We start from the raw sequence: 27324 nt of genomic DNA on the forward strand, positions 1-27324 counted from the left end.
TGTTGTGATTAGTCAACAGAGATGAATGAGTCATTTACAGGAACCTAAATATAAGGGAATTATTTAAGAGGATACACAAAGGATAGAACATTACGATTGGAACAAATTTCCAATGTTATGGACACAACACTCTTTCCCTCAGAATCAGCTGGAGTGTGGACATTTACTTTAGTGGAAGCATGATTTGGCCCTTTGTAGGGAAACAGGCAGACTTTAAACCAAACGAAACCAAACTAGTGCTTTCACCACTGCCCACGGCAATGATTTGCGGTCTTTTGCCAGGGTAAAATCCTGCCGACCCCACCCCCGAATTCAGAGTTTTTTACTTCAATGGGGCCAGGATTTCGCCCACTCAGCCCACTGAAGCACCTGACTCCAAATGCCCTGACTAAGAGACAAGTATTGGAGGGTGAATGTGGAGACAAAGTTGCTGTGATTAAGCTCATACCTTAGCAGCGTGAGAGAAGGCTTTTCTCTTCCACCTTGATTTGTCATTACAGTAGTCCAAGAAGGGAGATAAAACACTACAAAAATGTTAAAGCCCCATTTACATAAATTCCAAGGTCTTCACAGGCTATAAACCAGGACAGGATTAAATGACAAACAGCTAGCGTTGCTAAAATGATTCATACGAGAATAAACGAGAGCCTGGTGGCCATGCACTATTATTTCCATTTTTAATCAGTTTACACTTTTATTTTAAACGACCAACAAGCTGTGTTATCTGGTGTTATTTAAACAGTGCAGTAATCTCAAACCCTTTCCCCCCACCCCCTCCAACCACTCTGGAATCCCATGAACACTTGGTCACGCTCTGTTCTCTGTTACACCAGTATAATTATTGTTGCCTCCTAGTGGCAATTTTTAAGCATTGGCTGTAGTGTTTATGGTCCAAGATAAAACTCAGAGATGAAGTAAGAGTCCCTTTTAGCCTGACATGATCTGTAATAATGCAGTAATTTTTAGAGGGGATAGGGTGAGTATTCAGGCATGGACTTTCCTTTAACCACCCAGCTCTAACACAAGATATCAAGAGGGATTTTGAGTGGAATTATAGATGGGCTTTAACCTACTACTTCTTTCTCACCTGCCATTTGCACAGAAAAGCCTCCCAAACCCCACCTCTCTGTTGAATCTTAGCTTTTGAGATGTCCCCACAACTTCCATAGAGTCCTTGAAGAGCACTGTTAGCTAATCCACCAACACAGAGACTGAGTATGTCACTTCTAACATTCTAGCTCCCATCAGGACCAAGAACAAGCACGCCAAGTTGGAAAGAATCTCATCAATGTATTAGCATGAACGTACCAATAACTGAGCCACCAGGACGGCTTACACTGGCACATTTACGCCACTCTGCACATCAAAGAAACAGCTGAATGCTGCAGTTATCAGGAGCGTCAAAAGATTCTACAAAATGGTGAGCTATCCTGAACCAGTAAAACACTGAAAGGAGCTCAAACGTTGTGGATTTCAACAGGAATTGCAGGGTCCCCAGCGCCTTGCAGGATCTCATCCCATACGGGAAAATCTGAAGACATAACAAATGTCTAAAGGTGGAACTCTACTGGGAAGAAAGGGCTCTGAAGAACACGCAGGAGAAAACTGGAAAACCAGCAAGCAAGTTTGGCAAATTGAGACGTTTCATAAAATAAAATTAGTGATGCTATAAGATACGTGATCATCTTTGAAACAGAATTTTACAAGTTTTATGCACAGCAAAATATACAATTAATATATTTTTGTGCTAATCAAGCACGCACATGTTGTCTGAGCCCTAAATATAAAATTTTCCCATGTTGAGATGACTAGATTTGATTCTATGTAAAAATATGATCCTTAAATATAGAGCTATTTGATGTCCGGTGTATTGGTTTTCACTTTGACCTAGAAAATGAATTTGGCAGATTTAATTTAAAATCTTTTCACAGAAGTTCCATAAAGAAGCACAAGAGAGTCAATAAGACTGGACAGCCTGTGATTTTGATTCTCAGTAATTGATCCACAACATAGGGGTCATGTTAGGCTTTGTGGACTCCAACTTCACACTGTGCTAGAAGTAAAGGGCATAATTCATTGTAGGGCCTCAAGGTTTTTCAATGCCTGGGAATTATTTGTGAACTGACAAATCATAATTCACACAATCTAATGCTGAATTTCTCAGCTGCTTTGCAAACTGGAACATCAGGGCTCCATTTCTACTTATGTGGGGCTCTTGGTCATCACTGCCAATGGTGAAGAATCTCAGTGACTTCATGTTCAGCAATGGAATGCAGCATTTAAATGTACTGTTCTTCATCTCTGTCATTAGCGAGCAGTGACCACTTGCCACCTTCTTCCTCTCTAAAACCGCCATGTCCGGGCAGCTTGTTTGAAGTCAGAGAAGAGAGAGACACTTGACTAATCTGATCCCAGGCAGTTGGCCTGGGTGAATCGCGCCTCCTGTCGTCCATCCCAATGTGAACACTGATTTGGGAAGGTGTCAGTGGCTTCATGTGGCCTTGAGCTTTTGCTTCATACCTTTCAGTTCCTGGCTTCTTGTAGCTAGGAAAAGTGGAATAGGAAAGTTTAGGATCACCCAACAACTTTAAGAGCCTGTGTAGAGAACTGACAACAGTGTCAGAAAATGTTGGACTTTTCTGATTAATCATCATTAAGGCAACGATTTTGTCATGGAGGTCGCGGAAGTCATGGAATCCGTGACTTCCAGAGACCTCTGTGACTTCAGCCTGCAGCGGCTGGTAGTGGCAAGTTCCCCCCACAGCTCCCAGCTGCCACGGTTGGTGGGGGAACCCGGCAGCTCCAGGACACCGCGGGCGGTGGGGCCCCCCAGAGCTCCGAGCAGCAGGGGGACCCTGCGGTTCTGAGCCACAGGCGGCAGGGACCCTGGAGCTCTGAGCCTCCCTCCATAGATGGTGGGGGCTCTAGGAGCTCCGAGCCGGGACACCCACAGCTGCCTAGCTGCTATAGGCAGTGTGGGGGCAGCTCCCCATTTTGTCAGGGATATTTTAGTAAAAGTCAGGAACAGGTCATGGGCAAGAAACAAAGAATCATGGCTCATGACCTGTCCATGACTTATACCATAAATACTCCTGTTTTAATCTTATCGGGGGGTGGAGGGAGGGGATCCCGTGGCCCCAGCTGCCGGGGGAGAGCACCGGGGGGTCCCCGGCTGCTCCAGCTGCTGCCGGAAGGTGGGGAGCCCTGGGGGGCCAGCCGCTGCTCTGGCTGCCCTGGGACCGCTGCCGGGAGCTGCCCAGCTGTGGCTGCTCCCGCTGCCCCTGGGCCAGCTGCCAGGGGCCGCCAGAGCAGCAGCTGGCCCTGGGTCCGGGGCTGCTCCAGCAGCCGACCAAGCGGATGGCTGCGGGGCCGCCTGAGCGGCAGCCGGTAACAGCTGTCGCCGGGGCCAGCTGCTTGGGCAGCCCTGGGGTCAGCCACACCGGCTGCTGCAGAAGTCATAGAGGTCGCAGGAAGTAACGGAATCTGTGACTTCTGTGACCTCCATGACAAACATGGAGGCCTAACTATCAACCACCAAATAGAATAAATGTACTTTTCTGTTGCCTTCCCTTTCCCCCTTTCTCTCTGGCTAATTTATAGCTGACTAAAGAAACAGAAATACTAGTATAAATCCATTGGTAACCCATTTTTAAAAAGTATCCGTTAATGCTGATTTTTAATGGAACAGCTGTTTAAATGATTTGCCATCATGAGCTCATTTGGTATTCACCAGAAAACCCCCACTGATCATCAACTCAGTTACTATTTAAGTGGATCTCAAATACAGCGGCACAGGTGTTGTACCTTGTCAAAGTTTTAGCCCTTACTGAAAGAATAATAATTGCAGTAGGAACTTATCAAGCATTCTCCTTATAATGAGATGGCTCTTTTTGGGAGGGAAGGGACCAAGGATTAGATAAAATAGCCCTCAGCTAAAGGATCATTTGGTAATTTTAAGTTTATAGTAGCCCATAGACATGTCTCTAATTTGAGCTCCAAAACCAATAGTCTAGAGTTGCTGAGTGGTTTTTGCAAAACTTACCATTTCAGTTGCAGGGAAGATAGCACCACAGATACTGAAGAAGCTGCCATTGCAGCTGACCCCATCCAGGGCTGCAGCACAATTCCAATAGGCATGAACACCCCTAACAACGGAGAATATATCAAATCACACTCACATTACTACGAAATTTAGTCTCTTAAAATATAGAATATTCTGTCGCTTTAATTTTAAAATGGGAAAGTCCAACAGTTAAATGGACAGATAGTCCCACAGCATGACTCATGGGGACTTCTATAAATAAGGATATATCAACATAAATTTACATGGGGCTTTTCAAACACAAGCTCTCAGTCCTGGAGTTGGATCCAGATGGTTAGACCTTCTTGCGCCCATGAGAAGTGCTTTGTGCAGATGCAAAGGTCTGTCCCTGCATGGATCCAGCTGCAGGACTGTAGTCAAAGCTACAACATGCTATTTGTCTCTCTCTGCTACTATCGCAATAAAGCAAAGCAAACAAACAAGAAAAGCCTGGAGGGAGGATTATTGTGGATAGAAGAGAGGATGCTTGAAGAGGTAGGTTTTTAGGAGGGATTTGGAGAAGGAAAGTGTGCTTGATGGAGGACAACAGGAAGAGTGTTCCAAGTATCATGATAGAAAGTAGGCAATTCGGGAGCGGGGGTAGGGGGAGAGGGAAGGAGACAGAGGAAGCAGTAAGCCGAGAGAACTATAAAATAGGGGAAAGAGAAAACAAGGGTAGGAGGCAAGATTATTTAGGGCTTTGCAAATGAGACATTTGAGTCAGAAATGGGGATGACAGGAATCTGGTAGAGGGACTCAAGGAGGGGACATAGTCATAGCAGTGGGAGAGAATGTTTACCTTAGGCCTGGTCTACACTAGGAGCTTATATCGAATTTAGCGCCGTTACATCGAATTAACCCTGCACCCGTCCACACCAGGAAGCTACTTAGTTCGAAATAGAGCTCTTTTAAATTCGACTTCTGTAATCCTCGAAAACGAGAGGAGTAGCGCTAAATTCGAAATGGCAATATCGAATTAGGCTAGGTGTGGATGGAAATCGACGGTAATAGCTCCGGGAGCTATCCCACAGTGCACCACTCTGTTGACGCTCTGGACAGCAGTCTGAGCTCGGATGCTCTGACCAGCCACACAGGAAAAGCCCCGGGAAAATTTGAATTCCTTTTCCTGTCTGGCCACTTTGAATCTCATTTTCTGTTTGGACAGCGTGGAGAGCTCAGCAGCACTAGCAACGATGCAGAGCTCTCCAGCAGAGTTGGCCGTGCAATCTAATAGAAAGAGGGCCCCAGCATGGACTGATCGGGAGGTCTTGGATCTCATCGCTGTGTGGGGCGATGAGTCCGTGCTTTCAGAGCTGCGCTCCAAAAGAAGGAATGCAAAGATCTATGAGAAGATCTCTAAAGCCATGGCAGAGAGAGGATACAGCCGGGATGCAACGCAGTGCCGCGTGAAAATCAAGGAGCTGAGACAAGGCTACCAAAAAACCAAAGAGGCAAACCGACGCTCCGGATCCCAGCCCCACACATCACGTTTCTACGAGGCACTGCATTCCATCCTAGGTGCGGCCGCCACCACTACCCCACCACTGACCGTGGACTCCGAGGATGGGATATTGTCCACGGCCGGTTCCTCCTCGGAAATGTTAGGTGACGGGGAAGATGAGGAAGGAGATGAGGAGGACGAGGCAGTCGACAGCGCTTGCACCGCTGATTTCAACGACAGCCAGGAGCTCTTCATCACCCTTACCGAGATCCCCTACCAACCGTCCACAGCCCTTACCCCGGACACCGAATCAGGGGAAGGATCAAGCAGTGAGTGCTTTAAACATCTAAACATTTCATTTTAACATAAGTGGAATATTTATATTGTTAAGAATGGGCTTTTCAGTCACTCAGTTAAACATAGAAACTTTTATTAATAACAAAACAGGAATAATAACTATATCAGTAATTTGTTGTTCATGATTTGTTTGGCTTAGTAAACTTTTTTCTACTAACTATGTATAGAAAATCAAGTACTGTCCGGATATTCATGATTAGTACACAACACGGCCCCTCCACTCTGTAGTCCGTTATGCTCAACTTAAAGGAAAAGGCGGTCAATGTGCCCGGGAATGGACAGACAGTCCTCCTGTGATAGCTCCGCATAGCTCTCCTGGAGGTACCGCTCCAGCATGCGCACGAGGTTCAACGGCAGGGCAATCTTGTTTGGTCCCCCGTGGTAGCACACGTTCCCACGCCATGAGTCCATGAGGTAGTCGGGGATCAGTGCGCGGCACAGCATGGCGGCATATGGCCCAGGCCTCTGCATGCATTCACGCAGCATCCTTCCCCTCTCGGTCTCCGAGATCCTCATGAGGGTTATGTCACACATGACGCCCTGCTTTAAATTAGGGAGGGGAATGTTAGTATTTGGACTGCTTTACAGCCACGCGGTGGAGGCGGCAGAGGGGCAGCATACAGGGATCTTTCCCGGGGACAGCCGCGAGGTGGTGGGACAGGGGCAGAGCTCATGCTTCCCTGATTGCTGCCAGCAGAGAGTGGCCTTGCATTCAGTGCGAAAGGAGCCCAGTGCTACTATTACATGTTTAAGCTGCCACAAGTCTACGGCTTACCATGTTTTCCCGCAGCAGAAGTAGAGGTGTCCTGCAACGCTTCTCTGATCGCAACTGCAGGACCCCAGACACATAAGGCGAGGGCCGAAAATTCGACCTTGTCCTGAGTGCGCATGTGAAAGGTGCAGTGCATGGTGTTGTTCACAGAGAAAGACTATGCTCTTTGTTAGCAACTTCATTTATCTGTCTCAGGAATTTACTCCCTTTTTCCCATTCCAACAGACACATCTGCGACTGTCTCCCAACCCAGCCTGGCATCACACTCCCAGAGGCTAGCGCAGATTAGAAGAAGGAAGAGAAAAACTCGTGAAGACATGTTTTATGAACTTATGGAGTGCTCACGAGAGCAGGCAGCCCAGACGACACAGTGGAGGGAGAACTTGTCACAAATGCACAGAGCAGTCATGGAACGGGAGGAGAGGTGGCGCCAGGAGGACCAGCAGGCTACTCAAACCCTGCTTGGACTAATGAGGGAGCAAACGGAGACGCTCCGGCGCCTAGTGGATGTTCTGCAAGACCGGAGGCAGGAGGACAGAGCACTGCTGCTGTCTATCTCTAACCGCCCTCCCCCGCCACCAAGTCCCACACCCCCCTCACCAAAAGTACAAAGAAGGAGGGGCGGCAAGGGCCGTTAAAACTTTCAGTCGGCCCCTGCACACTGCTGCAGCACTGGAAGGCTCTCGTTCCACAAAGTTTGAAAAGTCCTTTCCTACCCATCTCACACTAGCCCATGTCCAAGTTTCCTTCCCCCCCCCCCTTTTCATGTGCGGTTCGTAATAAAACATCGGTTTCTGTTAAGTACTGTTTCCGAGAGTGTCTTTTGGAGGGGATTCTGTCTGAAGGGGGGGAAGGGGTTTGTTACTTGGACAGGACAGTCACCTGTAGCAGGCTACAGAGGCGGGGGCAGGTCCAGCATCAGGACACATACACAGCACAGTCACCAGTTACCCTGGTCAGTCTGGGAGGCGGTTTTCTTGTTCTGGGGTGCGAGGGGGATTGATCTGTGACTTTGTGTCGGGGGAGGGCAGTTAGAGATCCTATGCCGCGGTCCTTATCCTGGATCACAGAGCCACGCAGCAGGGGATCTGTTACCCTCCGCCCCCTGCCAGAAAGTCACTTGGCCGACACATACATCCAGTCCCGCCCAGGACTGCTGGCAGGCTGCGTTGAAACAACCAATGCAGCACTGCGGAGCCTGTCATTCCCGGACTTTAGAAGCATCATTTGCATCAAAACAGTAAGCCCGCCCCCCGCCACAGTCTGCGTCCCCGGTTTAAAACATTCCCGCGAAAACAGTAAAAAAGAGAACCTTCTTCATTAACAGAACAGAACAGATTTTATTTGTTGGGAAGGTGGGGAAGGGGGTATGTAACTTGGAAGGATAGTCAACAGTAACTGGGTAAAGAAACGGGGGCAGGTTCAGCATCTCTGTCCACAAAGTAAAAAGTCACTGGAGACCCTGTTCAGTCAGGAACCTGGCTTTCAAAGCCTCCCTGATGCACAGTGCGTCCCGCTGTGATCTTCTAATCGCCCTGCTGTCTGGCTGGACGTAATCAGAAGCCAGGCTATTTGCCTCAACCTCCCACCCCGACATATAGGTCTCCCCCTTGCTCTCACACAAATTGTGGAGCACACAGCAAGCAGCTATCACAATGGGGATATTGGTCTCGCTGAGATCACAGCGAGTGAGTAGGCTTCTCCATCTGCCCTTGAGACGGCCAAAAGCACACTCCACCACCATTCTGCACTTGCTGAGCCGGTAGTTGAATAGTTCTTTCCCTGAGTCCAGTGCGCCAGTGTAGGGCTTCATGAGCCAGGGCATTAGCGGGTATGCAGGGTCCCCGAGGATGACTGTAGGCATCTCCACATCCCCAACAGTTACTTTGTGGTCCGGGAAGTAAATACCTTCCTGCAGCCGTCTACACAGACCAGAGTTCCTGAACACCCTAGCGTCATGAACCTTGCCAGGCCATCCAACGTAGATATTGGTAAAACGTCCCCGATGGTCCACCAGTGCTTGCAGCACCATGGAAAAGTAGCCCTTCCGGTTGATGTACTGGCTAGCCTGGTGGTCCGGTGCCAGGATAGGGATGTGAGTCCCATCTATAGCCCCACCGCAGTTTGGGAATCCCATCTCGGCAAAGCCATCTCTGATGAGCTCCACGTTTCCCAGGGTCACTACCTTAGATAGCAGTAGCTTGACGATTGCCCTGGCTACTTGCATAACAGCAACCCCCACGGTAGACTTGCCCACGCCAAACTGGTTAGCGACGGACCGGTAGCTGTCTGGCGTTGCGAGCTTCCAGAGGGCTATGGCCACTCGCTTCTGGACAGTCAGGGCTGCCCGCATCCGGGTGTCCTTTCGCTTCAGGGCAGGGGACAGCAACTCACACAGTTCGAGGAAAGTCCCCTTCCGCATGCGAAAGTTGCGCAGCCACTGGGATTCATCCCAGACCTGCAGCACTATGCGGTCCCACCATTCCGTGCTGGTTTCACGGGCCCAGAATCGCCGTTCAACAGTATCAACAAGACCCAGTGACAGCGAGATGTCCTGGGCGCTGGGTCTCATGTTCTCAGAGAGGTCGGAGCTAGTGTCCGACTTCATGCCGTCACGGTAGTGCCGTAGCCTCCTCTCATGATTGATCTGCAGCTGCCTCTGGTACAGGTGGAGGAGAAGCTGCGAGGCGTTGAGAACTGCAACAACTGCAGCGATGGTCGCAGCGGGATCCATGCTCGCACTGCTGTGGCGTCCGCGCTGTCAGTAATCAGAAAAGCGCGCGAACTGATTTCCCGCCGGCGCTTTCAGGGAGGGAGGGAGGGAGGGCTTGAGTGACGGACGGATGACGACAGGCGCCCAAAAGCACCCTCGACACATTTTTTTACCCAGAAGGCATTTGGGGCTCGACCCAGAATTCTAATGGGCAGGGGGGGACTGCGGGAACTGTGGGATAGCTGCCCACAGTGCACCGCTTCCAATGTCGACGCTTGCCCCGTTAGTGTGGACTCACAAAGTCTCACAAAGTCGAATTACTGTCCTTAGTGTGGACACACACGTTCGACTTAGTAATATCGATTCCACATAGTCGAATTAACTAAAATCGAAGTACTCTCGTAGTGTAGACAAGGCCTTAGCAACAGCACTCTGGACAGACCTAAGGGGACTTTTTGAGGCAGGGAAGCTAGAAAGGAGACAGTTACAGTAATTAAGGCAAGATGATGACAAGTGTCATGAAGAAGAGGGTTAGCAGAGGGGACAGGAGGATTTTTGAGATCTGAAAAAATGACCCTTTCAGTGGTCTGATTAGCTGCGTGTCTCATTGTGCTTTAAACGGTGCTTAAAAATAAAAATGTAGGGCCCAGTCCTGAGCGCCTGAGTCAATGCCCTCAAGATCTGTAAGAAAGGCAGCCAGTTAGCAATGGCTGGGCTGGAGGCAGATAGGCAGCCCTCTCCTGCCATCCTTCGTGTCACTTGACTTACACGGGAAGCCATCTGAGGCAGGGCTTATTTCATTGTGTTTATACAGTACCTGAATACGGGTTCAAAGATTGGCTCATGGTGAGTATTAGGGTTGTTGTATGCATGTATAAAGACAGCCTTCAGTGCCATAGCAGAGCATCAGATTTTGATATTTTCCAGGAGCTGTAATCTTTAACACACCCCTGGGAGGTAGACTGTAATTATTATCTCACTCTGACTGGTGGGGTTTGGCCCAAGGCTGCACAACCAATGGGATTCAGGGTTGCTGTAGCCATGTTGGTCCCAGGATATGAGAGAGACAAGGTGGGTGAGGTAATATCTTTTATTGGACCAGCTTCTGTCAATTGAAGGGACAAACTTTTGAGCTTCAGGTGTGGGGAAGGTAACCAGAGCGTCTAAGTTAAATACAAGTCAGGACAGATTGTTAAGCACGCGGGGTTCACTCGTGCTGTAGGAGACCACTTTAAAAAAAACACTAAAAGCTATGGACTTAACAGAGACACTGGCTTTATGGCTCACTACAACAATTTGTAACACAATTTACTACTGGCTAATCCTTAACTGTCCACTTCATTTTAAGTGGTCTCGCTTGTGTGAACCCCTTATGCTTAACAATCTGTCCCATCTTGTATTTAGCTGTGACACTCTGTATACCTTTCCCACACCTGAAGGAGAGCTCGGTGAAGCTCAAAAGCTTGTCCCTTCCACCAGCAGAAGTTGGTCCAGTAAAAGATTATCTCACCTACCTTGCCTCTCCCAACAAATTGGAGTCAGATCTGAGAGCACGACTCAGAAGCTCTTTGACAAGCTGAGTGCCAGCAGTCACCTACCTGCCGCTATAGGTATCCCAAGCAGATTATAAATTAAGGCAAGGACCAGATTTATTCGTATTCTTCTTACTGTCCTCTTTGATAGATGAATACTAGCCACCACATCCAGTAAGTCATTCTGCAAGACAAAAGCGCAGTGAGACACTTCTTTGCAGCCCCACCCATGCACACATCTCAGAACTGACACAAGGAAAAAGATTACGTTGACCAACTGAGCTCACTCGAATAAGAACAACGTCTGCAGCTTCAATGGCAACATCCGTGCCTGTTCCAATAGCAATGCCAATGTCCGCTCCAGCCAATGCCGGGGAATCGTTGACTCCATCTCCAACCATAGCAACCTTCTTCCCTTCATTCTGGAGTTCCTGAACCTTCGCAACTTTGTGAGAGGGCAGAACCTCAGCAAAGACCTTTTTGATGCCAACCTACAAGCAGGGGAAGGAGAAAAAACCCAGTAGAGTAGAAAGTATAGATGAGCCTTCTGATATACCTTAACCATGGAAAAGAAAGATTAAAAAGTGATGATTATTCTGGGTCAAACTTGTAAGGAACAGTAGAGTCCCCCATGCTTCAACTCCACGGACAGCTGCACTAGCAACTTGCGTGGACTCTGAAGGGCAACACAATTTTCAGAAAATGGGACTCAATGCAGTCACATCCAGAGTGGCAGCTGCAGAGATTACAGGCTCCAGCAAGCAATGCTCCTCCTTGATTCAGGCATTGCATAGTACTGCGGGTCCTACTGTAGGGCTTCCTTGGCAGAACATACAAGGCAAGTGCTCTAAGGGTTAACTCAGTCATTTTCTAAACAGGTAAGTATTGATGCGCTTTGGCATCCCCCATCCCCCATTATTATGTACAGTATTAGTTATGTTACTGTAGCACCTAGGAGTCCGAGTCAGAGGCCAGGACCCCGTTGTGCCAGGTGCTGTACAAACACAGTCCCTGCCACAAAGAGCTTATAATGTAAGTATAAGGCCAGAGACAACAGAGTGATATAGATAGATGGGGGATTACGAGCCTTTCACTTCACACGTAACATAGGAGTCATAAATAACAGGCATCTATATTAGTAAATATAGTGAAACCTTCATTATTCAAAGGTCTCAGGAAAACATAACACACAATATACAAGAAGGATTACAAGAGTCATGCATGAGCAAAAGAAAGCTGACGTTACTGTAACAGACAAGGTGATTACGTACCACGCTATTGTCCGGTTTTGCTATTTGGTGGATTACTTAAATGAGTAATTGAAGGTAACAGTAGGAGCAAGAGTAAGAAAAAAGGAGAGTAAAACAGAGGGAAAAATGGGAGCACCAGAGAGAGAGAAAACACAGAAAGGGTAGAAGAGTGGTTAAGTAGAGCGATGATGTAGCTATACCTTGGTAGGTGACATCTATGGGCTATGATCAGATACATCTTATATAAGCCACTGTCTGTGCTTTAGAAAGCAACCATAAGTAGTAACAACTCTGCTTAAGGGGCTGATCCTGTTACCACTGAAGTCAATAGCAAAACTCCCATTAACTTTAGAGGAAGCAGGACAGGGCCCGAAAGGAATTTTCCTATGTCACTAGAAGGAACACTACCTTTAAGTGAAGGAAGCAGGAGGCTAACCATTAGGGGGGAAATCACTGTCAAAAACCAAAAGCCTGCATTAGTCTTTTTTCTCTTGGGAGCTTTTGCGAACTGTCCTAGGACTCAGTTATTTGAACAGGACTTCATAGTATGCCCAGCTTACTGCTCACTTCCAGTTCATTTAGCAACTTCCTTCCTGGCACCATCAAAATGGCTTTACGAAGCTGTGCCTATGGCTCATAAAGTCACAAGAAAAGACTGCAAAGGGGTACAGCAACTTCTGTCAGGGGCTGAGCATCCACTGAATGGTGCTGAATGCTCATTTGCTCTTCCATGGGAGCTGATGGGAGCTCTGAGACTCCCTTGTCTGCTAGCTCCCACTGTAACTTGATTGCATGAGCCTACCTAATTGTTAAACTCATGAGGGAAGAGATTGTCTTTTTTCCTCCTTTGTGTAAAACACCTTGCACATCTATGCAAAGGCTAAAATAAATAACAACACAGTTCACTGCCCGAGGCTGAGTGTTCAGAACTGACAATATATTTGTTTTAATACAAAAGAAGAGTACCTGAGTAGCAATTGCTTTTGCAGTTTTTCTGTTGTCCCCTGTTATTAGCACCACATCTATTCCCATATTTTGCAGGGTGTGCACAGCAAGCGCTGCCTCCTGTTTGACAGTATCTGCTATCCCGATCATTCCACACAACGCACCTTCAGAAGGAAACAGTCTCAGTTAATTAAAGAGCTGCAGAAAGGCATGGAAAGCAAAGTGGGACCAAGGGCATGTCGACACAGCAACTGGGAAGTGTGGCTGCAGCACATGTAGATGTACCCAAGCTACCTTTGATCTATCTAGCTTGATTCACAATAGTAGTGAAGCTGCAGCAGCATGGACAAGCCCCACCTGCCCAGGACCTTGGGTACCTACTCTATTGGCCCCACCCGTGCCGCTGCTATTGTAACTCAAGCTGGCTTTGATCCAGCTACATCAAAAACTTGCTCAGGGATGTCCACACATGCTGCAATAACACCTCTGGATTACAGCGTAGACACATCTCAAAGAAGCTAATGTGATTCCCCCACCCTGTCCCTGCTTATGAGTAAATAAATGTAGGACTATCAAATACATTACTTCAGCATTTATAATATTTTGAGTAAATTTAGGGTTCACAAATATAGTAATGATCACTGTCTGAAGACTGCTACAGTGCAATCTTACACACACACACACACACATACGTACAGCTCTGACTATATGTTTCTGTTCAGATCTAACATTTAACATCCTTATTATTCCAGTCCTGGTTGGCTTTTAGGCATGCAGTGCCAAAATGGGCCATATGAGGTGATGATTGTCTGATGACAAATAGGGACTTGGGCCAGAAATTGCAGTGGTGGTGTCATTCAAGTCTGGATTTGAATGCATGTCTCCAGAGGGAAGGAGCTACCTGTCTTTTGCGCCACCTAACTGCTTAGCAGAAGGCTTTCTCTCAGAATATTTTTTTCTTTTTACAACATTACACTTGTCCTCTACCGAGATAGTCTCGCTGAAAGTTGCATGCCTGCTGCCTGCCATGCCAGTCTGAAATATTTCATGTTGACAAGTACTGCAAGTTGTATTTCAAAAATTAAGGGCTTCTCTGAAATGAGTCGCAGCCCCCAACTCTTTAATTACAGTCACTATTTGTGGTGGAATAGTGGTCAATCTAGGATTTTTTTTTAAAAGTCCTGTGTTACAGTGAGAAAGGGTAATAAGTCAAGGGTGGCGATGGGGAGGGTTATCTCCCAATGGCAGGCCCAGCAACTGTAGAGCAAATCCCGCAGTTTGATGCTGCTCGGAAAAAAAATAAGGGCACTGAGTCTCGCTGGACCCACTACTGATAATGGGCAGCAGGCTGAAAAGTAGAAGTGTCTGCAAGAATAGCTCTACGGGCACAACAGGATCAGACCAGAATGATTAATTAATATTTATGTAACAAAGCCCAGAGGCCTCCTGTCAGGATCAGAAGACCATTGTGTTAGATCAGGGGTCGGCAACCTCTGGCACGCGGCTCGCCAGGGTAAGCACCCTGGACGGGCCGGGCCAGTTTGTTTACCTGCCGCGTCGGCAGGTTCGGCTGATCGTGGCTCCCACTGGCTGCGGTTCGCCGCTCCAGGTCAATGGGGGCGGCGGGAAGCCGCGGCCAGCACATCCCTCGCCCGCGCCGCTTCCCGCAGCCCCCATTGGCCTGGGACGGTGAACCGCGGCCAGTGGGAGCTGCGATCGGCCGAACCTGCGGACGCGGCAGGTAAACAAACTGGCCCGGCCCGCCAGGGTGCTTATCCTGGCGAGCCGCGTGCCAGAGGTTGCCGACCCCTGTGTTAGACACTGTACAAATGTAAGCAGCAGACACATGACCTGCCCCAAAGAATTTACAATCCATTATTATTATTATTTGTATTGTAGTAGCACTCAGGACCACAGTCATGGACTAGGGCCCCACGGTGCTACACACAAGCCCCAAAGACTTCACAATCTAATCCAGTTTTTATTTTGTGTTTCAACAATATAAAGAATGCTCATGTTTGACCATGAAACAGTTGAACAAGTGATAAAGTGATGGAATAGGTCACCTTGTGATCCTTCAGATGACAATGTGAAGGCAGAAAGGAAGCAGGTTTGCAAGCTGACTTCTGTATTGGCAGCATCACTTTTCAGAATGATGGCTCCAGCCAAAAGGAGGCTCGGAAATTACTATTTAATTAAAGCCATTTTGCAGATTACACATTACACACACACAGTTCACAAACAACTTATGGCCAGAAGGTAAGTAGCCTCTTGTCACTCTAACTTAGAAAGACACCCCTGAAAGTAATAAGTAGTTGATACCTGGTTCAAGCAGGATTACCTGCAGGGTCAATGTCAAGGTGATGTGGAATTTATGTTTTCACTGAGTCACATCAAAGAATTTTAATTACCATCTATAGCCACCAATATGGCTGTCTGTCCTTTCATTTCATGGCCTGTCATTGCATCATTAACATCACTGGATATAAGCAAGCCGTTCCGTCTCATCCATTCACGATTTCCAATCAGCACTGAGTATGTCAGAGGGGCTGCTGCACCTGTGGTAAACAGAAATAAAAACCAGGAGGAACTTAAATAACCATCCACAAGCCAGAAGAAGAAACCTCTGAAGATGGGTAAAGTCAGATTAGGATGCAATCAGTCACTAAACTGCTTCATCTTAAAAAGAGATGTGCAGGTACTCTGGAAACTATGACAGACTTAAGCCTTATGATGATCTGCTAAATTTAAAAATAACAGGAGTACTTGTGGCACCTTAGAGACTAACAGACTAACACGGCTGCTACTCTGAAACCTGCTAAATTTAAATAAATTTAAATTTAAATTTAAAATTTATGGCCTGTGTTATACTGCTCTGGCAGTGGTGATGTCTGGAATTTTCTATTATACGTCAATGATCCTGTAGCCTTATACATGGATTGAGACTTGCCTTGGTTTTGATTAGCAACAAAAACTAGACAGTGTTACTCTCCAGTTCTGCCAAGACCGACTGGAACGGGCTACCAGCACTTCATATTATAAAGCTCTTTTCTACTTTAGATTCCAATCCTGAAAACACTTACGCGCACCAGTATCTTTATGCATGTGAACAGTCCCCTTGAGCTCAGAGGAAGTATTCACAGGCATAAAGACACTCACGCACAAAAGTGCTTGCAGGACCAGGGCCGTAGATATCCCAATTACATTTTTCCAATGGTTTTTCACACAAGGTTATAGCAGAGGTAATGTTGGGAGTGGGAAGGAATGAGGAGTGCACAGGAGAGGAAATGATCTGGTAATGGAAAAAAATGTTTCAAGACTTTAAAGAAGGAGCAAGATAGATTCCACAGCCTGAAAACAAATCTTGGTACCTAGCCATCCTCCACACTGAGATCAACTGAACTGTCAACAGCAAAACCTTAGTAGACAAAATGTGTTTTATAAGGGAAGTATCTAAAATAAACATTTATCCCAAGGATACGTGTGCACCCATTCAATGGTGCCTTTAATTAAGCACTTTAAGCGATATTTGAGAAGATAACCATGTACACTTAATCCATAAGTGTAACATGGGCTAAAAAGTGGCACAAGGGCAGCAAGGCACGAGGATAGGCCAAAGTGGGGACTGTTCTAGGGGGAACTATACTGCAGATTAGCAAACTGTGCTCTCCACCATCTTTCTCGTCTTTTCAAATGGAACTTCCTGTTTTGTTTCCATGTGGTAAGAAGTCCGAATAAGAAATACCTTGATATATTGGGGAGGGTTCAGAGAAGAGCCACAAGAATGATTAAAGGATTGGACAACAGGCCTTCTAGTGATAGACTCAAGAAGCTCAATCTATTTAGCTAACAAAGAGAAGGTTAAGGAGTGACTTGGTCACAATCTTTCAGTTCCTACATGGGGAACAAATGTCTGATATTGGGCTCGTCAATCTAGCAGACAGAGGTGTAATGGGATCCAACGGCTAGAAACTGAACTAGACAAATTCAGACTAGAAATAAGGTGTACATTTTTAACAGTGGGGGCAAATAACCGCTGAACAACTTACCAAGGGTTGCGGTGAATTCTCCATCGCTGACAATTCATAAATCAAGATTGTGTGTTTTGATAAAAAATATGCTCTAGTTCAAACAGGAATTAAGTTAGGGAAGTTTTATGGCCTGTGTTATACAGGAAGTCAGACTCAATGATAATGGTGGCTCTTTTTCTCCTTAGAATCTATGAATCTTACTACCTATTTGTCACATGTGCTTGCAAAGCACCTATCATTGTAGTATCTAAGTACTCAGCTAGCTTTCCAGCCACATTAAGAAAAAAGAATATTGCTTTTCTCCCAATGATACATTTTAGCTACTTTGTGTTTTCTAACATAATCCCACCTTCCCTGCTGCAGGAAGCAAGTTCTAATTGTATATAACTATTTCACAGTGGCTGGTATTGTTGATTTAGCAAACCTCTCCTTGTAGCTGGCTATCCGCTTTGATGGCAGACATACCATCAGATTCAGAGACCATGATCGATGAACTGTGTCCCAGCGAAATCGTGCTGACACTGCTCAGGTAAGCATTCTGCTCGTTCACACTCTGCTCACTCTGGCCCAGTACAGCTTCCACACTGCGGACTTTACAGCTGATTCCACAGCCTGGGACTGCCTGAAAATCTGTGCAGTATCCCAGGCTCTCCGTGCCAAGTTCCTGCAAACATAATAATAATGAGAATTTGTAACACACTTTGAATCATCAAAGTGATGCACAAATATCAGCTAATTCATTCTCAAAACACCACAGAGAAGTTGGTCTCCTCCTCCTCCTTTTACAGAGAGGTAACAGAGAGAAAGGTTAAGTGATTTGCTGGAAGCCACATGCAGCATCAGTGTCAGAATGGGGACTGGAAGTCAGAAGTTCTGGTTTCTAATGCTATTATTAGATTTCTAGAAACAGGGATCACCATACCAGATCAGATCAGAGGTCCATCTATTCCAGTGACCCATCACTGACAGTGGATAATATCAGATTATGTAGAAGAAAAAAAACCCATAATGGAAAACCTGCCCATAAACAAGTACCAGGAAGTTACATGATTGCCCCGTGCCCCAAGCGTGACTGTTTATATTCCTTATAGCTTTTTGATCCAATCTCTAATCTACCACTACACCATGCTGCCTCTTGGAAGGATCAACTTTCAACTACGCTGTAGGGGAGTATGACCTTCTTTTTTTTTTTTTTTTAAATGACTACAGTTAAAAAAAACGTATTTAATACTTAAAAGCTACTGGTTTGACCAAGGGACTAAGAAACAGCTTGTCTCTGGTGCTCTTTTTGGGACTTTTTAAGAAAATGAAATCTTATGATAACAGCCTTTACTATCGAATCAGAGGGAGAAGTTAAAGAATGGGGTTGTGTGATGGGGTATGTACCCCATAGAGGCCCTGAATGGATTATTGTGTGCCTGAGAGGCCAGTTATGTTACCTGGCTGCCCCTGAAGGGACAGGCAGACTGAACTGATCATGAAGCCCAGCTGGGCAGGAGCAGGCGGGTTAGTATGCAGAGAGGAAGTTTGTAGCAAACGGGAGTGGCATGGAGAGTCTGCAATCACTTTCTGGGAACAGAGATGGTGAGGAGGAAGCTGGGGTGGGAGGAGAATAAGCTCTGGGATCCTCGCCCTGGAAGGAGGGTCAACCTAGGGAAGTTGCAGAGAAGAGAGCCTGAGAAAGACTGGGTAGGAAGGAGCCCAGGGAAACAGCAGCAAGTGGGACCGTGCCAGACCTTGGCTGCTGGTTATATAGTCCCGGGGCTGGAATCCGGTGTAGTGGGAGGGCCTGGGTGTCCCTATCAGCCATGGTAAGGTGGCATGAGTCTGGAGAAGTGAACATTAGAAAGCCCTGAGGCAAGGATGTGAGAACCACTGGGCCCAGAGTCAGGGGCCAGAGACCTGACACAAGGTCTTGGAATTATTTGTTGGACTTTTGTTTGTTGAACTTTGTTACCCCAAAAGGGGAGGACATAAATATTGTGACCTGGCCGGAGGACCAAGTTACAGAAGAGAGACCAACGGAGCCACCATCAGGAGGGGGCACCATATGGGGAGAGAGCCACTAAGCCACGCCTGGCCATGAGGAGGTGCTCCTGCAGTGAGTGAACCACTTCACAGGCTGCCAAGACCATTTTTTATAACTCTAAATTTATAAAGAGGAAATAGTCAAATTATAAAGCTAATGGACCCTAATAATTTCCAAGGTATTCACTGAATTCAACAGAGCTACTCATGGCCTATTGAGCAGTCTAGCGATAGTTTAGAAATGCCAGTGGATATACTACAAATATATGCAAATAGGTAAGGGCCATACAAGCAAGCTATGGTCAGGGGACGAGTGAGGCAAGTGATATAATAGAAGTGACTCATGCACAAGAAAGAGTAGATTCAAATACAGCATCCAGGAGAAGATAGCACATTAAAAAAATATAAGGCAGGCATCCAGATCATTACCAGCTAGAATTCTTCTCCTTCCAAGTAGGCATTTTAATTTTCTAAGTATTTACCCCTAAAGGTTTATACTAGATGTGCTGGATATTCATATTGTTGCCAAATTTATCTTTTCATAAGTCAGTTAACATCGGCCAGTAGCCCAGTGGCTTTTATGTAAGCATAAGGGGAGGCTGTTATTTATGATTGCCTTCCTTTTGTGTTTCTGGTTGTGTTTTCATTCTTCCTGAAGTATTAGGGGAACACATGCCACAGATGGTATTTGCTGATTTGCATAGAGATGGGTAATCTCAGAGACTAGCTACTTTCATTTGTCAAACTCAAGGGCTCACAGTTCATGTGATACTTAGGTTTGTTAAAATCTTTCTGGCTAAATTTAGTGATCAGATAAATAACTTATAGAACTGGCTACTGTCAGGCAACGTGTAGGAAGGGACTATACAGGCTTCTTGTGAATTATTAAATTGAATCACAATTCCACCTGTCCATAGTCCAGTTCCATGTTCTAGGTACCCATTCTATGTATTTATTTGGAAGTTTATACTAGGTGGCTGTTGCCAAGGCAACTGAATTATTACAGTAGCATCTAGAAGCTCCAACAAAGATCCAGGCCCCATTGTGTCAGACACAGTAACAAACATCATGAGAGACAGTCCCAGCCCTGAAGGGCTTATGATCTAAATAAGACAGACAAAGGGTGAAAGGTGAAGTGACTTGCCAGGGTCACACATCAGATCAGTGGCAGAAACTGAATTAGAACACAGGTCTCTGAACTCTCAGCTCAGTGCTCTTCCCACTAAACCAGGCAGTTTCTTGTAAAACCACCAGTTATAAATCATAATGTAAAACTCCCCCCACCTGCAGCTCAATTACCCATTATTAAAAGTCATCAAAAGCTTGGCCAGAATAAATGCTGCACTGTAACCTGAAGGTCACCATACTCAGACTCCGGCAAATCATCAAGGGAAAGCAGATTCCAGATGAACTGGCCTTTTATTAAGAAGACCTGTCGTCAGCCAGAGGAAGTTTAAAACCTGGAACTGACAGTGAGAACGACTTTGCAGATCCTAACTCCCATGGTAGGAAGCATGTAACATCCTGCAAGTCTCCAGGTTAATTATTAGCTTACACACCTGGAACTGTGACTCTACCCACAATGCAACAGTACTAACATCTTTCACTTAGGTCAGGCAGGGAACTATGTTGACTGCAGACACTAAGATCCTATTCACAACCAGGAATGGAAAGTGGGAATCCCAGATCTAAATCATTCTTTAAACAGAAGCAAGCAGCTAGGGCTTGCCATTTCCTGTCCATCATCAGGCTGGAAACCACATTCTCAGTGCTGTTCATAAACCTTGTTCTTCTAAGTGCTACTGCCCATAATCAGATTTAAGGTCCTAACGGTTTGTAAAGATGGCAGGTCTCACTGTGAAGCCAGGTCTACCCAGCTGTGTCTGGCTTATTCAGTGCAATACTGCTGCTCACACCAATATCCTTGGGCAGTACTTGAAATACATACCTCTTTACAGTATTTAGTGACAGCCATTCCTAAGGGATGCTCACTGCTGGCTTCTGCAGTGCCGACAATTGCAAGTACCTTCTTTAGAGACAGCTTAGCCATGTCCCCTAGCAAGAGCATCCTCATGACTTTAGGAACGCCACAGGTGATGGTCCCGGTTTTATCGAACATCACAGTCTTTATCTGCAAAAAATAACATATTTCAATTACTGCTGTATTAAACTCAAGCAGAGTGAGTATGAGAATGGTTGGAAAGAGCTCTTCGTGCTAGACATAGCATATGTACAATATAATGTCTCTGTTCAAGTGTGCGTGTGGTTGAGAAGTAGAATCAATTAATGTTCCTTCATGAATATTTTACTTTTTATGCACACACACAACATGCAAAATAGGCACATCATTGGCAGTCAACCTTCTCTGCCAGTATAAAAAGGGAATAATCTACGCAAGTTACAGGTGTCTATACCATGAACTGTCCTGTGCTCATATTCTACCTAATTTTCTTTTCCTTCTCTGAGTGATTGTCATTAAAATGTCAGCATTTACCATAAATTACCCCATCTTGATAACTTAGACAATGCAGTTATTTCCTATTTTAAGTATCAGTAAAACTGGGGTATTTCACTATATAATAATTAGTTAGTACAAGTGTTGCAATTTTAATGGCAAACAGTGTGTGCACAGAATTCATGAAATGTGTTTTTAAACTCAACTGACAATATCTAAAGTATTAAATAGTGGCATATATTTTCCTCTCTCAACATGAGAAGAACAGTTTTTAGATGCTGTACTAACAACCAATGAGCAGCAGCATTTGTATGGTGCTTTGAAGCAGTTCAAACATGAACCCATTAAATCATAGAATCATAGAATATCAGGGTTGGAAGGGACCTCAGGAGGCCATCCAGTCCAACCCCCTGCTCAAAGCAGGACCAATCCTCAACTAAATCATCCCAGCCAGGGCTTTTTCAAGCCTGACCTTAAAAACCACTAAGGAAGGAGATTCCACCACCTCCCTAGGTAACCCATTCCAGTGCTTCACCACCCTCCTAGTGAAAAAGTTTTTCCTAAAATTCAACCTAAACCTCCCCCACTGCAACTTGAGACCATTACTCCTTGTTCTGTCATCTGGTACCACTGATAACAGTCTAGATCCATCCTCTTTGGAACCCCCTTTCAGGTAGTTGAAAGCAGCTATCAAATCCCCCCTCATTCTTCTCTTCTGCAGACTAAACAATCCCAGTTCCCTCAGCCTCTCCTCATAAGTCATGTGCTCCAGCCCCCTAATCATTTTTGTTGCCCTCCACTGGACTCTTTCCAATTTTTCCACATCCTTCTTGTAGTGTGGGGCCCAAAACTGGACACACTACTTCAGATGAGGCCTCACCAATGTCGAATAGAGGGGAATGATCACGTCCCTCAATCTGCTGGCAATGCCCCTACTTATACAGCTCAAAATGCTGTTAGCCTTCTTGGCAACTAGGGCACACTGTTGACTCATATCCAGCTTCTTGTCCACTGTAACCCCTAGGTCCTTTTCTGCAGAACTGCTGCCTAGCCATTCGGTCCCCAGTCTGTAGCAGTGCATGGGATTCTTCCATCCTAAGTGCAGGACTCTGCACTTGTCCTTGTTGAATCTCATCAGATTTCTTTTGGCCCAATCCTGTAATTTGTCTAGGTCCCTCTGTGTCCTATCCCTACCCTCCAGCGTATCTACCACGCCTCCCAGTTTCGTGTCAATGTCACAAGATTCCTGCAACATAGGGAGAGAAGTACTTGTAGTAACCCCTTTGACAGCTGGAACAAAGGTGAAAGTGACTTGGCACAAGGTCATACAGCAAGTCAGTGGCCCAGCTGGGATGAGAAATCAGGATCAGCTGGCTCTCACCCCTTTGCAGTGACCATTAAGAAAACACTGCCTCTCTCTGTGATTCCAAAAAGTATCTATCTTCAAAAATGATAAGAGCAATGACCAATTTAAAAAAAAAGTAATTTTCCATAGATTAACAGAATTTGCTGAGAAATTTTGTTCTAGCTGGCAACCAGTATAAATGATATTAATACAACATTTCTGTGATGAGATATTAACCTTGTGGGCCATTTCCAGAGGTTTTCCACCTTTGATGAGAATACCATTCTGGGCAGCAACGCCTGTGCCCACCATCACAGCTGTTGGAGTAGCCAAGCCCAAGGAACAGGGGCATGCAATGCACAGCACAGTGATTGAGGTTTGAAATGCAAACCTCAGTATTACTTCAGCTTTTGAGAGGTGTTTGTTCTGATGCTGCAAGTAAAAACACAACAACAACAACAAAACAGAGAAAGATGTATGTTTGCTAACATAGGAGACAATGCACCAAACGTCTAGTAAACAGCAGTAATTTCAAACATGCATCTATCTGGAAATCTCAGATATAGAAAACAGAACAACAGATTATAGTTACCAGGCATACTGGGAATATTATATTCATTTAGCGGCAAGTCCCACCCTCAGAGCACAGACTGAGCAGCAGGGCAGCATGATATACCTTGATTTTGGTAAGGCTTTTGACACAATATTGCATGACATTGTCATAAGAAAACTAGAGGAATATGGTCTATAAGAAAATACAATAAGGTAGGTGCTCAACTGGTTGAAAGACTGTACTCAAAGAAAAAAGAATGAGGAGTACTTGTGGCACCTTAGAGACTAAGGGCTTGTCTACACTACAAAATTAGGTCGGATTTATAGAAGCCGGATTTATAGAAGCCGGTTTTATGCAGCCGACTGTGTGTGTCCCCACATAAAATGCTCTAAGTGCATGAAGTCGGCGGACCGCGTCCACAGTACCGAGGCTAGCGTCGACTTCCGGCGCATTGCACTATGGGTGCCTATGGGTACCTATCCCACAGTTCCCGGAGTCTCCGGCGCCCATTGGAATTATGGGTTGAGATCGCAATGCCCGAATGATGCAAAGCAGTGCCGCGGGGGGTTCTGGGTACATTGCGTCACGCACCTCCCCCGCCGTCACAGCAACGGCAGACAATAGATTCGCGCCTTTTTACCTGGGTTACCTGTGCAGACAACATACCACGCCAAGCATGGAGCCCGCTCAGCTCAGCTCACCGTCACCATATGTCTTCCGGGTGCCGGCAAACATGTGACTGCATTGCTAAACAGCAGCAGCAGATTACTGCCTTTTGGCGGTAGACGGTGCAGCATGAGTAGTAGCCTTCATCGGCGCTCGGGATGCTGGTAGCTGTGGGGCTGGCAGCCGTAGGGCTGCATTGCACCAGCCCCTTGCCTTTTGGCAGTAGATAGTTTATTACGACTGGTAACCGTCCTGTCAGTATTGTCTGCTGAGCATCCAGAAGAGGCCGAGGGCAATCTGGGTGCTCAGCAGATCTGAAAGAAGAGCTTTCCTCAGGTCTGAAAGCAAGTAAATTTAGAGGTTGCCTGAAATGCTCATAGATTATTGTAGCCTGAGCGCCTTTACCGAGCCTTCTGGCTACTGTACAGCAGCAACCCCTTGCCTTTAACCGTCCTCGTTGGACAATGATGGTTACCAGTCGTAGTATACTATTTGCTGCCAAGTATTGTCTGCTAAGCACCCAGAAAAGGCCGAGGGCGATCTGGGTGCTGGCAGACATGTGGCTGGCACACGTGGGGCTACATTGCTACACAGCAGCAACCCCTTGCCTTTAACCGTCCTCGTTGGACAATGATGGTTACCAGTCGTAGTATACTATTTGCTGCCAAGTATTGGCTGCCAAGCACCCAGAAAAGGCCGAGGGCTATCAGTCATGCTGCACTGTCGTCTTAAGATGTAAAAAATAGATTTGTGTTTTATTCATTTCCTTCCCCCCTCCCTCCGTCAAATCAACGGCCCGCTAAACCCAGGCTTAGGAGTTCAATCTCTGGGGGGGGGGGGCATTCTGTGTGACAGTTGTTTGTATTTCTCCCTGATGCACAGCCACCTTTCTTGATTTTAATTCCCTGTACCTGTACGCCATGTCGTCAGTCGCCCGCCCCTCCCTCCCTTCTTCCCCTGGTCTTTAGATACTAGTTTCGCGCCTTTTTTCAGACCAGACGCCATAGCTAGCACTGGGATCATGGAGCCCGCTCAGATCACCGCGGCAATTATGAGCACTATGAACACCACGCGCATTGTCCTGGAGTATATGCAGAGCCTGGACATGCCAAAGCAAAACCAGGAGGACCAGCTGAGGAGGAGGAGGCGATTGCAGCGCGGCGACGATAGTGATGAGGAAATTGACATGGACCTCTCACAAGGCACAGGCCCCAGCAATGTGGAAATCATGGTGTTACTGGGGCAGGTTCATGCCATGGAACGCCGATTCTGGGCCCGGGAAACAAGCACAGACTGGTGGGACCGCATCGTGTTGCAGGTCTGGGACGATTCCCAGTGGCTGCGAAACTTTCGCATGCGTAAGGGCACTTTCATGGAACTTTGTGACTTGCTTTCCCCTGCCCTGAAGTGCCAGAATACCAAGATGAGAGCAGCCCTCACAGTTGAGAAGCGAGTGGCAATAGCCCTGTGGAAGCTTGCAACGCCAGACAGCTACCGGTCAGTCGGGAATCAATTTGGAGTGGGCAAATCTACTGTGGGGGCTGCTGTGATCCAAGTTGCCAGGGCAATGAGAGGCCTGGTGATATCAAGGGTAGTGACTCTGGGAAACGTGCAGGACATAGTGGATGGCTTTGCTGCAATGGGATTCCCAAACTGTGGTGGGGCGATAGACGGAACCCATATCCCTATCTTGGCACCGGCGCACCAAGCCACCGAGTACATAAACCGCAAGGGGTACTTTTCAATGCTGCTGCAAGCCCTGGTGGATCACAAGGGACGTTTCACCGACATCAACGTGGGCTGGCCGGGAAGGGTACATGATGCTCGCGTCTTCAGGCACTCTCTTCTGTTTCGAAAGCTGGAGGAAGGGACTTTCTTCCCGGACCAGAAAATAACCATTGGGGATGTTGAAATGCCTATCGTGATCCTTGGGGACCCAGCCTACCCCTTAATGCCATGGCTCATGAAGCCATACACAGGCAGCCTGGACAGGAGTCAGGACCTGTTCAACTACAGGCTGAGCAAGTGCCGAATGGTGGTGGAATGTGCATTTGGGCGTTTAAAAGCGCGCTGGCGCAGCTTACTGACTCGCTGTGACCTCAGCGAAAAGAATATCCCCATTGTTATTGCTACTTGCTGTGCGCTCCACAATATCTGTGAGAGTAAGGGGGAGACATTTATGGTGGGGTGGGAGGTAGAGGCAAATCGCCTGGCCGCTGATTACGCGCAGCCAGACACCAGGTCGGTTAGAGCAGCACAGCAGGGCGCGGTGCGCATCAGAGAGGCTTTGAAAACTAGTTTTGTGACTGGGCAGGCTTTGGTGTGAAACTTCTGTTTGTTTCTCCTTGATGAAATCGCAGCCCCCCCCCACGCACCCGGTTAACTCTACTACCCTGTAAACCAAGCACCCCAACCTCCCCTACCCTCCCCTCTTCAAGCACCACTTGCAGAGGCAATAAAGTCATTGTTACTTCACATTCATGCATTCTTTATTAATTGAGCACACAACTAGGGGGATAATTGCAAAGGTAGCCCGGGATGGGTGGGGGAGGAGGGAAGGAAAAGGACACACTGCACTTTAAAACTTTAAAACTTATTGCTGTGGAAATCATCTAGGGTGGAGTGATTGGGTGGCCGGAGGCCCCCCCACCGTGTTCTTGGGCGTCTGGGTGAGGAGGCAATGGGACTTGGGGAGGAGGGCTGGTGGTTACAGAGGGGCTGTAGCGGCGGTCTCTGCTCCTGCTGTTGGTTACAGAGGGTCTGTAGCGGCGGTCTCTGCTCCTGCTGTTGGTTACAGAGGGGCTGTAGCGGCGGTCTCTGCTCATGCTGTTGGTTACAGAGGGGCTGTAGCGGCGGTCTCTGCTCCTGCTGCCTTTCCTGCAGCTCAACCATACGCAGGAGCATATCACTTTGATGCTCCAGCAGCCGGAGCATCGACTCTTGCTTTATGAGTAAAAGTTGACGCCACTTCTGCTCTTCAGCCCGCGTTTCAGCATGCAACTTCTCCTCTTGAGCACGCAATTTCTCCTCTTCAGCCCGCGATTCAGCACGCCACCTCTCCTCTCGCTCATATTGGGCTTTTTTAAAATCAGTCATTGACTGCCTCCATGCATTCTGCTGTGCTCTGTCAGCGTTGGAGGCAGTCTGTAGTTCAG

At 46.8% G+C, this 27324-nt stretch overlaps 1 protein-coding gene across 2 annotated transcripts in view; it reads right to left on the minus strand.

The window, feature by feature from the left end:
- Positions 1 to 2279: 2279 nt before the first annotated feature.
- Positions 2280 to 27324, minus strand: part of ATP7B (ATPase copper transporting beta) — a 44326-nt gene continuing 19281 nt past the window's right edge. For both annotated transcript variants that reach the window (XM_065402964.1, XM_065402973.1), the window contains 9 exons: positions 23188 to 23382; positions 21099 to 21281; positions 17588 to 17786; positions 15503 to 15643; positions 13113 to 13255; positions 11184 to 11387; positions 10963 to 11080; positions 4043 to 4145; positions 2280 to 2544 (listed from right to left, as the gene is read on the minus strand). In XM_065402964.1, the coding sequence (XP_065259036.1) occupies positions 2280 to 2544; positions 4043 to 4145; positions 10963 to 11080; positions 11184 to 11387; positions 13113 to 13255; positions 15503 to 15643; positions 17588 to 17786; positions 21099 to 21281; positions 23188 to 23382 (1551 nt within the window). The remainder of the gene's footprint in view (positions 2545 to 4042; positions 4146 to 10962; positions 11081 to 11183; positions 11388 to 13112; positions 13256 to 15502; positions 15644 to 17587; positions 17787 to 21098; positions 21282 to 23187; positions 23383 to 27324) is intronic.

The sequence above is a fragment of the Emys orbicularis genome, chromosome 1 (assembly GCF_028017835.1).
Source record: "Emys orbicularis isolate rEmyOrb1 chromosome 1, rEmyOrb1.hap1, whole genome shotgun sequence".
NCBI classification, from domain to species: domain Eukaryota; kingdom Metazoa; phylum Chordata; order Testudines; family Emydidae; genus Emys; species Emys orbicularis.